This window comes from Pseudopipra pipra, chromosome 15 (assembly GCF_036250125.1).
Source record: "Pseudopipra pipra isolate bDixPip1 chromosome 15, bDixPip1.hap1, whole genome shotgun sequence".
NCBI lineage: Eukaryota > Metazoa > Chordata > Aves > Passeriformes > Pipridae > Pseudopipra > Pseudopipra pipra.
This window is the reverse complement of record NC_087563.1, coordinates 8,593,300-8,606,076: the sequence shown is the minus strand read 5'-3', so window position 1 is coordinate 8,606,076 and position 12,777 is coordinate 8,593,300. Positions and strand designations below refer to the sequence as shown.

The window sequence follows — 12,777 nt, the reverse complement described above, 5'->3', positions numbered from 1 at the left end:
GTGGGTCTGTTGGCACACTTGGGCAGGAGCAGGGAAAGTCTGTGCCTGGAGGCTTTCACACAGTGGGTTATAAATTTCCAGCTAAGCCTCTGTGACAAGTTCTCTGCTGCAAAGGTATTCAGGCAGATGCACCCCAAAGCTTCCCATCAACAGTGAGTTTAGTCAGACAACAGTAACAAGGAATCTTTAATGCCTGAGAATTAAAGCTTCACCTAAACCTTTTGCACAGCTGAAAGCACAGAAGGTGTAATTCAGCACAACCCAACTGATTTCTTAGTCACAGTTACACAGCAAAGCAAGATACCCAGGCCAGGAGATACTGTTGTTTCTGCTGAAGTCCAGGGGTTGCAGAACTATGAACACACTGACTGGTGTGACTTGGCACCAGGCTTCAAACAGGAGCTTATTTCCTGCTTACATTTCACCACCATAAAACCAGCTTATGGCAGCAATAAAAATAAAACAGAAGAGTTTTATTCCAACACAATAAAGTTATAGTTATGCATGACCTGCAGATGGGGAGTGGAACATGTCCACCACACAATAACCTGTGTAGGAAATCGGGCAGGAGCTGCAGGTAGTGCAGAAGGTGGGTTATACTTGAGTCCTCCCATTGCCCTGTGGGTGAATCCCAGAGCCCGCAGTGCAGTGGTAGCCACAGAGGGCCCCTCTGCGGTGAGGAATCTTTCCTGGCTCGCTCATCCACTGTGACTCACATTCCTCTCCCGGGCCTGGGTGATGCAGTGCTACCCAAGTGGGTTTGCAGCAGGAAAGGGACCAAAACGAGGGACAGAAAGAGGTGAGAAAGGCTCGTCTGCACAGCTGGCAAAGCAAGGAATTCCTGTATTGAAACGTGGTTGCTGGGGGTGACTCCAGGCTCTCCCTGAGACATTTCAGCTCTCTGCCCAGGAGGGAGATGGTTCCTTTCAGTGCTCTTTCCCTCAGCTGTCCCAAGGTGGCAAGTGCTGGCTTTTGTTGATTAGCAGAGCCCAGAATAGCACAGCAGTGTATCTCTGTGATAAGATGGATGTCCATGGCAATGTGCATCTTCCACGGCTCATTTTCTGCTTGCTTTGGAGCAGGGAAGCTTTTAAACAAGAAGCTGGAGCCTGAGGCTGCTGAAACCAGAGGGTTGCCATTGAGTGTTCTGGTCTAGTTGGCAAGGTTGTGACTTGATGATCTTGGAGGCATTTTCCAATCTAAGTAATTCTGAGTGCCACGATCACTGCCCATCACTGCCTGCGACAGTCTTGCTGGGGTATGAGCTGACCACTGCCAGGGGAGCACCAGGACTTGTGCCTAAAATTTGTTTGCAGTAGGGTGGCACTATTCTGGCTAGTGATTTATTATAAACTTGGTAAAAGCACAGATCCTGGATCAAGTGTAGACCTGCTCTCAGGGTGTGTGCAGCTGTCTGCAGAGGCAGAGCTGAGCTGGGGACGGTCCTGAGCATCCCATAGCTCCTCCAGCGAGCTGTGAGTTACTGTCAGTACCACCACACCATGTCAAAGCTGAAGGATTTCCATATTTACTAGCATTTATAGTCTACGATCCTCTGCTGTGTAAACAACAGCGGTTTATTTGACTGCAGGCACAGAAAGCACAGCTGGTACCTTTCTGGGGCAGTAGTTTCCATACCCTGTCCTGCTGTTAGAAGAAGAGAAACTGGAGAGTGTGTTTTTAGGAAGGGAAAATCTACAGTGAGTTATGGGGAAGTTTTATGACATGTGAACAAGAAAGTGACATAGTAGCCCTGCACAAATCCCCGTCAAACACAGATGGTGACAAAGGACTCAACAATCCCTCTTGCCTTCAGTTGTTAAGTGATATCTCTTACTGTATTATGTCTCTTTTAAGAGACCCAGGATTCCATGTGGGATGTTTCTCTTGGCTTCCTATGCTGAGATTTGATAGTGCCGTTGAAGACTTGGAGTGTTTTGGTTACCAACTGGCAGTAATTGCTAAAGGTGAGAGCAGCGAGCTGTGAAATTTCATAACACCACTGTCACAGCAAATAACCCCTCAGGTTTTATAGCTGCTTTCTCTCCTCAGACCTCTTACACAAACATAGCATAGTATAGTCAAGGATCTTGTACAGATGTCTCTGCTTTGGAACAAAGTCACCCTTGAGCAACCCACAGAAACTTTACTGCTGTAAATATTTGATCCAGGAGAACAGGTAGGCATTGCTGCTTCCCCGTGCCCTGGCAAAGGGAACAGCCCTTAAACTGTGTGGTCTGTTAATATTTTTTTGGTACTCAGAGATGGGATTTAAACTCTAACATTTGACAGCATAGAATACCTTGGTGCAAAGCTGAAAAGGCACAGAGGTTACAGCTCAGAGCTGTGAGGGCCAGACTGGCAGGAGGAAAAGCCCTTCTGTCTGCACACAAGGTCCTGGCTGCTGCTGTGAACCAGGTGCCACCCACTACTTCTGCATCCCTTGGAATCATGAACCCACTGAGCTCAGTGCCTGTGGTTTGGGTTGTCAGGCCAGAGACTTTGAGTTTAAAGAGCTGTTTTGAAAAATAACCCTTCAGCGAAAAGATATTTTTTCTGTATTTGCTATTTAAAGCTGGACTCCATTTTATTTTTTCAGGAGATGTGTCATGTCTATCTTTTAATTTTTCTGTTTAACTAAAGTGCTACATTTTAACCTCCTAGAATGATGTTTGATTAAAATCAGACCAGTAATCTGTCTCTGCTGACAACTGAGGGACTTCTTATCAGCTTTGTCCTTCATGGAGAGAAAAGGGACAGCACTGACAGAGGACAGAGAATGCCAGAAGTGCTGTGGGAGGGGGCAGTGCCTTTGCCAGAAACGGGTGGTGGAAACGAAGCCATTTTATCTGGGAGCGAATAAAATTAATCACTCTGGTATTTCTTATTCCTCAAGTGTTGTCTTGGGCAGGATATTCTCTTACAACACTTGGAGGGTTTTGGGCTGCTCTGCAGTGATGATCAAGAAATTAGCTTTGGATTGAGGTGACTGTCACTTCACAGCATCAGTTTAATGTGGCCTGGGAAAATCTTTCCCAGATAGTCTCTGCTAACAACCTCTTTTTCTCTGATAATGGTGAAGATTGAGCAACGAGAAAAAATCAGATTCCCAAATGTGAAATGTGGTGGGAATCAAGCAACAGCTTTTTTTATTCAGTCCCAGCTTCAAATTGGCAGATGTTCACTACAGAAAGTGAGGAGCCTCCTGAAATCACAGATTTAGATAGTAGTAGTAGTAGTAGTCTTTATTTATGTTAGAGTGATTCTTCTTGCCTCAATCAGGAAATCACAGATACTGGATGAGAGCTAAATGATTCCCTGTACTTCCAAGAACTTACACTCTGAGATGTGGAGGATGGCAATTTCCAGGGGAAGGCTAAACAGGCTTTCTAAATGTCTGCAACATCTTTTGCTCTGTGTTATTCAACAATGTGTGTCTGCCAGGCTGAAGTCAGAGGCTGCACCAAGTCATCATCACTGCACACCACGCTCTGCTCTAAAAAGACAAAGTTGGCAAAGGAGGGTGGGAATTTTTTCTTTTTTTTTCACTTTACACTTATAAAGAGAAGAGTGAAGTCAGAGAACTTTTCTTCACAGTCCAGTTCTTCACAGAGAGCATGAGACACTCAGAAACTTAGTTTATTTTTATATCCCTCTCCCTCCTCTGTGGAGCAGCAGAGCATGCACAAATGGGTAATTTAGATCACTTGAAAAGTCATCATACCAAAGGTATTAGCAGAAGTGGGTTTAATATGGTGTTGTAGAAGTACAACTCAACAAAATTTGATGGCAAGGTTCACTCTATTCTTTACTACAGGGATGAAACATCCAAAGGAAAATCAAGTTAAAATTGAGCTGGAATGATTCACACAGCGACCAGAGACACAGAAGGGTAAGGGAGACCCTTCCATGGAGTTGGGAGGTTCAGAGTGGATCCCCTTGCTCTTTAAACACCTGATGGAGCTTAGATGTGGTTGTGTCCAATCTTAGTCTCATACTTGGACAAAGGTTTATGTCTAATGGAATTGGCTACATGAATTTCATTAGTATTAATTTAGCAACTGCCAGTCACTCACTGACAGTCTGTGATGAATAAGGGGGTCTCTCAGCCTTGGGTAAGGAAGGATCTCTTAGTCTCGGGTAAGGAATCTCAAGCCTTGAGAGGTGTCCCAGCTCAAGGGGAGATCACCTCAAAGGAGGGCTCAGAGAAGCCTCACTTAAGCTGTTGTATTTAAGGAATAATTTTGGCTTCTAGTCAAATTGCATACAATGGGAAAGGTAGGCATGAGACTCCGTGTACCCACAGCCTTCTTTGTTCCTTGATATATGAGTCTTGGTAAAGCCACCCCGCTGTTCATGTGTTAATTGCACGATTGGTGTTCCAGGCTGAGATGCATCAATGCTCTGACATATGCTCATATGTCACTGTTCTCCATCGTGGGTTTCCTGGAGGAGTTCTTGGCCCAGCTCCTGCTCAGGCCTTTACCTCCTGTGGAGCCTGTACCAACCTGCTGCTGGTTTGCTTAAGGGTTAGAACTCATCTGTCACAGAGCAGAAGGGACAGTGTGATTTCTGTAGGTGAAAGGAAATGGGCTTTTCAGCGTGCTCAGTCCACCTTAGATGTGGCTTCATTTAGGGTGTCAGAAGTGGTGAAGCAGCACAATCCAGCACTGCAGGAAATGGGGGTGTTAAGTTTTCCAGAATGACTCAACGCTTCTGTTGTCACCAACTCAGCAGTGACAGAAAGTGGAACTTGATGGGGGTTGAGTGGGATGGAAATAAATTGGATTAAGAATGTGTCAGTGTCTCAGTTAATTGGTGCTTGCAAGGAAGATGGTTTGGCCACTGCTGTCATCTGATGGGACATTTTCATCTCTACAGAGCAGACCAAGGCCACCACATAGAGCAGGTGAGTTTGTGGTCCCTTAGGAGAGAGGGTTGCCTGCTGGCCACCAGATAACTCCTTATGGTCTCTGACAAGTGAATTTTTTCTCAATACCTTAAAGCCACTGAGTGGCCTTGAGACCATCTTCCAGGATGTTCTTCGTACCTGTTTGATAGGCAGCTGTCACAGTAGCTTGTGGGGCATTTTGTACTATGGAAGAACTCTAGAGCAGGAGCACAGGAGAGAGTGGGGTTTTTCCCCCAAATTAAAGTTGGAGGTCATGTGTTAGGGACACAGAGGTGACTTGATCAGAATCTCTAGACCTCTCACCCTTGTATTTGCAATATACAGCAGTAGTCTTTAAGGCACCAGATTCCAGAGTGCCCTTAGAAACACCAGTTGAAGGCTGAAACTGCACATAGTGGCCAAGTTCTGTGGGTTTCCACCCTCTGATAAAAATATCCTTTAGACTTGAGTAGGTTTTGCTGGCAAAACAATGTATAGTCTATACCTCCTGAATTACTGCTCATGGTAAACACTGAGCCAGGTCTGGAGAGTGGGGATTCATTTGCATTGCAAACCTGGCATGGTGTCTAGGAAGGCTGAGGCAGTGTTATTACAGTCTTCTCTTTGAAGCCAAGTAACCACAATGGCATTATTGCATCTGAGTTGATATTAATAGTGTCCTGGTGGTGGCATTATCCTTGGCTCTCTAGAGACTCAACACAAGGGGCAATCAACAGCCTGAAGTGCTCAGAAACTGAGCCTGTTTTTTCCACTGGATTAACAGCAGCAAATGCACAAACTCATTATTAAGATGGTGCATTCATTTCTTTGGAGTTATGATGGAATCTTGATACAGTTAAAAACCCCATTAATATTTACATCACTTAGTGTTACTGTAAGTAAGTACATTTATTTTAACTGGAGCTGCAAATTGTTTAGTTCTTTGTAATTACAGTACTACTATTAATTATTCATAAGGTTGTACAATATAGTGTCACAGGAAACCCGTTTTAATTTAGTGGTAAATCAATGTTTTAGTTTTGTGTAAAAACAGAAACTAATTTACCAGCCCTTCTTGCTTGTGTTTTCCCAGATGGGCTTTGCAAACCTTCCTCAGCTGCTTCTATTTAAACTACTTTTTGTAGTTTTGAAAGTTTAGAAGTTACTGGGAAAGTCTTAGGTGCAGTTTACATGGGTGCAGGTGATTTTGAATGGTCACAACAACCCTCTGCAGTGCCCAGGCTTCTCCAGGGAAGAGTGGTTGGAAAACTGCCTGGTGGAAAAAGCTGATGGTTGACAGCTGGGGTCTGTGAGAGATCCTGTAACTTATACCTCTCCTTTCTAACTCTCTCCTCTGCAGGATGAGGTCTCTTCTGTGGACATTGAACTCCCAGCTACCTATGCCTATTGCCTGTGATGGAAGAACTGGATGTTAATGTGAGGTAGGATAAATGACACGGCTCCTTTTGTACCACATCTTGTAAAGCTGCTGAGCTGCAGAGGGGCAGAGGCCCCACGGTGTGTTTGTAAAGCTGCAGGATGGTATTTTCTGTTTGCTTGGAGATGAAGGTCTCTGCTCATGCAGCAGAGGATGAGCATGAGGATTTGGGGATTCTTGGAGCTTCTGTGAGAATGTGGTGTCACCCTGGTATGTGTTTAAGTGTCAGATGGGACACAGACAAGTCAAGGATTTCCTTGTAGTAGGAAATGTTAGGAATTTTGCAAAGGCTGCAGTGTGAGGTTAGAGAGACATTCCTGGAAATTTTTGACAGTTCAGTTTGGGACTTGTATTTATCACAGCCAAGGGGGGTGGCAGACCTCATTTTCTCTAATTCTAGAGTAGAAAAATAAATGACCCGCAAGTATTTAATCTTTATATTTTATTGAATTTTTTAATCTCATGTGACTTGGTGATTACTATTGGGCACATTTATTTTAGGCAGTAGGTTAATGAGATGCTGTCAAGTGGTTTGAAATGAAAACTTGAAACCTTAAATTGGTTAGAGCAATCTGGAGAGGCCAAACTCTGCTTGTCCTGGGCGCTTGCCAGCGTAGGTTGCAATGGTACCATGCACAAGGTGTAAACAATGGCCTTGTGCAAGACTAGTAAAGCCTTCTTAGACCTTTGGTAAGACTTTCATTGTATTCCTACAGAGCATTCCCTGTAGCCAGGAATAAAGTAGAGCTCCTGACAGCATGAGAGCCCCTCCTTATCTTATAGCAGCTAAATCTGACTCCCTTACACTGTTGGAGCACAGGTGACTCTTATCTACACCAGTTCTGAACAGCATTGTTGGCCATTCTTGTGCATTTTGCCATTCCTTTCTTGCCTTTCCTTCCCATTTACTGCAGTGCATCATGTTGGGAAGTTGCAGTTTGATGAGTCTGAACATTGCTCAGTAGCTCTGGGCTGGTTTTCACGGGCTGGCTGGTGTTTCCATTGGACAAGCACTTAAGAAGTAGGCTTTGAGAACGAGGTAGTTTTCCAATTCTCTCACTTAACTCTTTGTAGGTCCTTGGGCAAATTCACAAGGCTGATGGGTTCTCCCCTCTGACACCTGCAGTCCAGCACTGGCAGCTCTTGTTGCTCTTCAGGTCCATAGCTGGGAGGGGAGAAGTGGAAGAGCAGCTGCCTGGCATTTACAGCCAGGACTGGGTGGGCAGAGCTGTGGTTCTGCAGCTGGAGCTCTTCTCATGCTCTTGGGCAACAAGGGGAAACCTCTGCTACGTGAGTAGGTACTTCTGAGTGTGGTCAGAGCTGTCCTGAGTACTTCACACTGTATGAAGGGTTTTTGCTTCCTTAGATGTTTGGGAGAGGTTATGCTCTTGAGAAACAAGCTTTCGAAAAAAATCACCAGCACGTTCAGTGCAGGTAAATAGCTTTTATAAAACCCTTTTTATTGTAGCTGCTGGTGAAGGCAGAATCCCTTTGCTATATCAACTATGGAGAAACGATGTATTATTTGATTTTGTCACAGCAGTAATTGCTTTTTATTTTTAAGCTGAGCCCCTAAACCAGCTGAATTTTAGATTGATGTTAATTGCTTCCAAACTTGGCTTTATCAGCTTTAGTTTTCTCAGTTTGTTGCTGGAAGTATTTTTGTGGCTTGGAAACCTCTGAAAAGCGCAGAGCCCTCCAGCAGTACTGTGTGGGGCTCATTAATCTTACCTTGACTTTGAGAAATGAGAAGCAAGGTGAGGGAACAAGGAATCAAATTGGTTGAATTAGTTATGTTTGTTTTGAAGCAAAGAAAAGATCCCATTTTTTAACCCAGCCACTGTTCTCAAAGCCCTTGTACAGAGGCACAGTGAACACTAGTTCTGACCACAGACGTTCTTGATCATATGCCCTCCTGAGTCAAGTTGCATGCTTGAGTGAGTCCCGAATCTGGAACCTTGCTGTGTTGGTCCAAGAGGCTCCTTTCCCTGTGGATTGCAAGAAGTGGAGCTGTTAGTGGCTGTCTCTGAGATGGATTTATTGCCTGTAGGTGGTACAGTGGCAGGAGGGCTGATGGCAGAAAGGGGCAAAGAAATTCTTGGGTATGCTCCCTCTATCCAAAGCTGGGGAGAAACAGGAGCAATAGTCATAGTGGGAGAGAGAGAGAACCAAAGACTCATCTGGAGCCCCAGGGATGTCCTAGGAGAGGAGTCTGTGTGTGCCCTTGGTCTCCCCTTCACTTGGACACTGGCAGCCAGTCATGAGCCCAGAGCTGGACTGGGAGGCAGGACAGGCAGAAAACTGGGCTGAAAGCAGATGTGACTGTTTGGACAAGGAAGAAGCTGTGCTGAGTGGTTGCAACAAAATACGCATCATATTTAATGACCCAAAGCATAGAAAATGGAAGGGGTTTAAGAAAAACCTTGTATGCTCTGAGTGCCCTGTCAGTGAGGACTCATGGATAGCAAACAGCTTAAGATTCCTCCACCAGGTTCCAATAGAAGTGTTTATTCTTAGATATACACAGGCTCTTTTCAAAACCTCTCCAACTTCTACACTTTAAGTCATTAAATCATTGTTTATCTCAAGTTCTTTAATCACATTTTTGTTTAGGTGAGAAATAGCAGGCTATCAAATGTCATTTAGCAGGCAAAGAATCAGCCTAGAGCTCTCTTCCTAGTCCCCTTTCCAAGGGAAGATCAACTCTAATCCTCCTGTAATACCTGCAGCATCCGTCCAGAAAGGGATTTGCTCTTGCATTTCTGCAGAGACAAATGTGCTGATTGAGAAGATTTTTGAGCCCTGTCTCCTCCACCTGGTCCCCCCAGCAGGGACAGTGCAGTGATCAGAGGAGCACGTAGGTGAGAGCTGAGTGCTTTCATCCCTTGGTGTACAAGTGATACAAAATCCTGATTCACTTACTGAGCTGATGTGGTTGAGTGCACCTGCTCCTGAGGATAGTGGCAAGCAGTGCCAGAAAAGACCAAAGTAAAACGCTACAGATCCCTTATGAGGCAAGATTTAACAGTACTGATTTACATCAGCTGTAGATATGACCATGTATAGGATGAATGAAATAGGGCACAGCTCTGGGTTCCTCTCAGCAAGAAGGACATTGAGGGGCTGGAGCGTGTCCAGGGAGGGAAAGGAGCTGGGGAAGAGTCTGAAGAGTCAGTCCTATGAGGAGCAGCTGAGGACATTGGGGGTCTCAGCCTAGAGAAAAGGAGTCTCAAGGGGGACCTTCTCGCTCTCTACAACTCCCTGACAGGAGGGTGGAGCCAGGTGGGGGTCGGGCTCTGCTTCCAGGGGACAAGGGACAGGACAAGAGGAAAAGGCCTGAAGCTGTGCCAGGGGAGGTTCAGGTTGGACATCAGGAAGAATTTCTTCCTGGAAAGGGCCGTCAGGCCTTGGAAGGGGCTGCCCAGGGAGGTAGTGGAGTCCCCCTCTCTGGAGGTGTCTAAGGAACAACTGGATGTGGCACTCAGTGCTCTGGTCTGGTTGACAAGGTGGGGATTGTGCACAGGGTGGACCTGATGATCTTGGAGGTCTTTTCCAACCTAAATGATTCTGTGATATGTTATAAGGAGCCAGTTGAAAGATAATTGCTGGGTTTGCCAGGTTTATCCTCTCTGTGCCTGGGCGTGCTGGGATAGTCAGGTACAGCAGGGACACTTTGGAAGGAATCCATAAGCTGGGAGCACTAAAACACACAGGGTGTTTCTGAATCTGGAGCCGTAGACTTTACAGAGCGTTTCCCACCAGCCAACTCTGGGTGCAAGGAGAGGGGCAGAGCAGGGGGACACAGGGAAGCAAGGCACAGTAAAGATCCTCACTTTCACGTTTTTGGGCTACCAGCCAAAAATCCTCATCAGCCAGAAGATCCTTGGAAAAGAAGTTTGCTTTGCTGAATGCCCGCTATAGCCCAGGCACTGCTCTGCCAGAGCAAAAGTCATTATCAGCCTGGGTTCATATTGTTCAACTTTTTCTCAGTTTCTAGGGAAACACTTTAAAGCACTATATTTATCGGAACGTCTTTCCAAACACCTCCGCCAACACTTAATTAATGGAATTTTTAAGCCTGGCTCCAGCTTCTGCAAATTAATAGTGTGCTCCCTTATGGCAGCTGGGGAGCAAGTGAGACACGGGTACTCCCATAAATAAATTGGAGGGTGCAGAGGCAGAGGGGCAGCTCCTATTTGTCTGCATGTGCTCAGCCCCTCAGGGAGGTAAGGCCATCATACACTTCTGTGATGTCTCATCTGCTTTTATTACTGTGCCCTGAGGAATCTGTGCAGATGAAAATGTCCTGGATAAAAAGCTGGGCCATAAAAATGAACTTTTTGGTGTCTTTCATCACACCTTTAGCGTCAGTGTCTCTGCACAGAGTGGCAGGTAGTGAAGAACTGGAAAAGGCTGTGGAAGGGTGTGAAAACCATCCTAAAAGACTGGGATATCCTGGAGCAGACATGGCTCTAGCACTTGGGAAAACAGGGCACCTCCCCTAGAAAGCAGCAGGTTACCCAGAGCAGGAAAATGGGCTGGACCTCATTGCCAGCTTTTCCCATGCCAGCTGCCTCAAAGGGCAAAACTGGCAACTGCAGTGCCAGGCCTTTCCAGGACACCCTCCTGGACTTCTGAGGGCTGACCCTCAGCATTAAGCAGGCAAAATTCAGTTTGTCTCCATGTTTGGGAACTCTTGAACCAGCAATGCTCAGAGGTGGTGAGTAAGGAAGCTGGGAAGGGGGTATTAGGGTGTCTTGAGAGACAGGACTGCAGCAAAACTGGAGCTGTGCAGGAGATGCTGGACCAGATGTGTGGGGGTTCATAGGGCACCGTGAGTCACATCGACAGAGCTGGGGTTCCTTCAAGAACAAACATGATTTTATGTCTCAGAACCAAAGGGGATTGGATGTAGGGGCAAATCTAGTGGCTCTGCTCTCCTCTCAGTGAGTTAAAATTCCATGAGCTGCTTTTGGAGAAGTGCAGAAAGACAGTCCTGAGGTCCTGGTGAGATGTCTTTTCTGAGAATGTGGTCTGGGGAACAGGGCTGTGGTGCTGAGTGCTCTGGTGAGCTGTCACCTGCTCCAGGTGGAATAGTATGTGCAGCTCCAGAATGAGACCACTGGCAGGGAAAATCATAGACCTATGGCACCCAGCAAATGAGGGTGTAATTTATTTGCAAGTGATCAATTTTCAAACCTAAACAGATTTTTAGAATCGGCCTGTGCTGAGACAGCTGGGAGAGGCAGAGTCAGTTCCCAGCTGTGGATTGGACTTCAAGCTCACAGAACCTGTGAGTGGAGTGTCCACAGCTGATGCCACCAAGAAACCTCTAAGTCATTTCACTCCTCTATGGGGAAGAACTTTTCTCCCTTTGCATTGCTCTCTTCTCCAGGAACGGTTGTTTCTAGAAATCTTTGTCAAGGGCTTCTGCAGATGAGCACAAGACATTCCTTCTGGAAGCTCTTGCACTTGTTTGCCACAAGCTAAACACAATGAACAAACACTTCCAGAGCTTCTTAGGCTGCCCTGAGAGAAATGTGCTGGTAGTGACTCCTGGGTGGGATCTGGGTTCCGTCTGGGCTGAGTGTCTGCACTTAACATCCTCAAAGCAGTCCTTTTTCCTATTGCTTTCCCAGGTTGACCTCCTTTCTTGTTTATTTGAAGTGAGAAATGTGATAAGGCTTTTGTGGAGAGTATTCAGAACATGCACTTAGCTGGAGTTGTGAAAGGAGGTTTAAATAAAACAAGAAATTTAAGTGCTCTGTTCTTGAATCAAGGACTTTCCGTGTCCTTGCTTGGAAAGGACACCTATCTGGAGCCTAAATACATGAGCAAGGGTCATACAAAATGAGCTGGTGAACACATACTCGGGGGCTGGAAGGTTTCTGGCTGCCACCTCTGGAATTAGCTTTCAAAACTTTAGTCTTTATGGCAGAGCTCAAAGTGAAGTAGCAGAGTTGGAAATACATAACATCTCAAAGATGACTTCTGTCCCTCCTGACTGATGTGTTTTGTGTCAGGGTACAGTGTTGGGCAGTTCAGAAACTGTTGCACTGAAGTGGTTGAGGAGACACAGCATTCCCTGGGAACACGAGGCAGCCACTCAGTCAAGTATTCAAGGGGCACACACTGTGGGAGCTGAACCCATGAACCCCCAAAACTCCTTGGGACATACAGTTCTGTGTTGCCTTCAAAAAAGGAGTGAAAGTACCTCCTGCTACTATCTGATAACAAATGAGCTGGGAACTGGTTTCGTGTGGGGTGTCTCAAATAAAATGTGTTCCAGAAATCAATGTATTAATTTGGCAATGTCTGTGCCAAGTCTTCCATTAGCAGGGGTAACAGCAAGAAACTCTCTCATTCCTCTAGAGCCTTGAAGCTGGGAAACTATCCAGGAAATATTAGAAGTTAGACAGCCAATAGCTGTATTTGTCTTTTATTGTCC

General features: G+C 45.7%; 1 protein-coding gene across 5 annotated transcripts in view; it reads left to right on the top strand.

Annotated features, from left to right (window-relative positions):
• The window catches only part of HTR4 (5-hydroxytryptamine receptor 4), an 87,658-nt gene that overhangs the window by 19,431 nt on the left and 55,450 nt on the right, over window positions 1–12,777 (top strand). For all 5 annotated transcript variants that reach the window (XR_010434509.1, XR_010434511.1, XR_010434510.1 and 2 more), the window contains exon 2: window positions 6,252–6,333. Coding sequence is in view for 2 of the 5 variants with exons in the window: in XM_064671706.1 (XP_064527776.1) it covers window positions 6,308–6,333 (26 nt within the window). In the remaining 3 variants the exon portion in view is untranslated. The remainder of the gene's footprint in view (window positions 1–6,251; window positions 6,334–12,777) is intronic.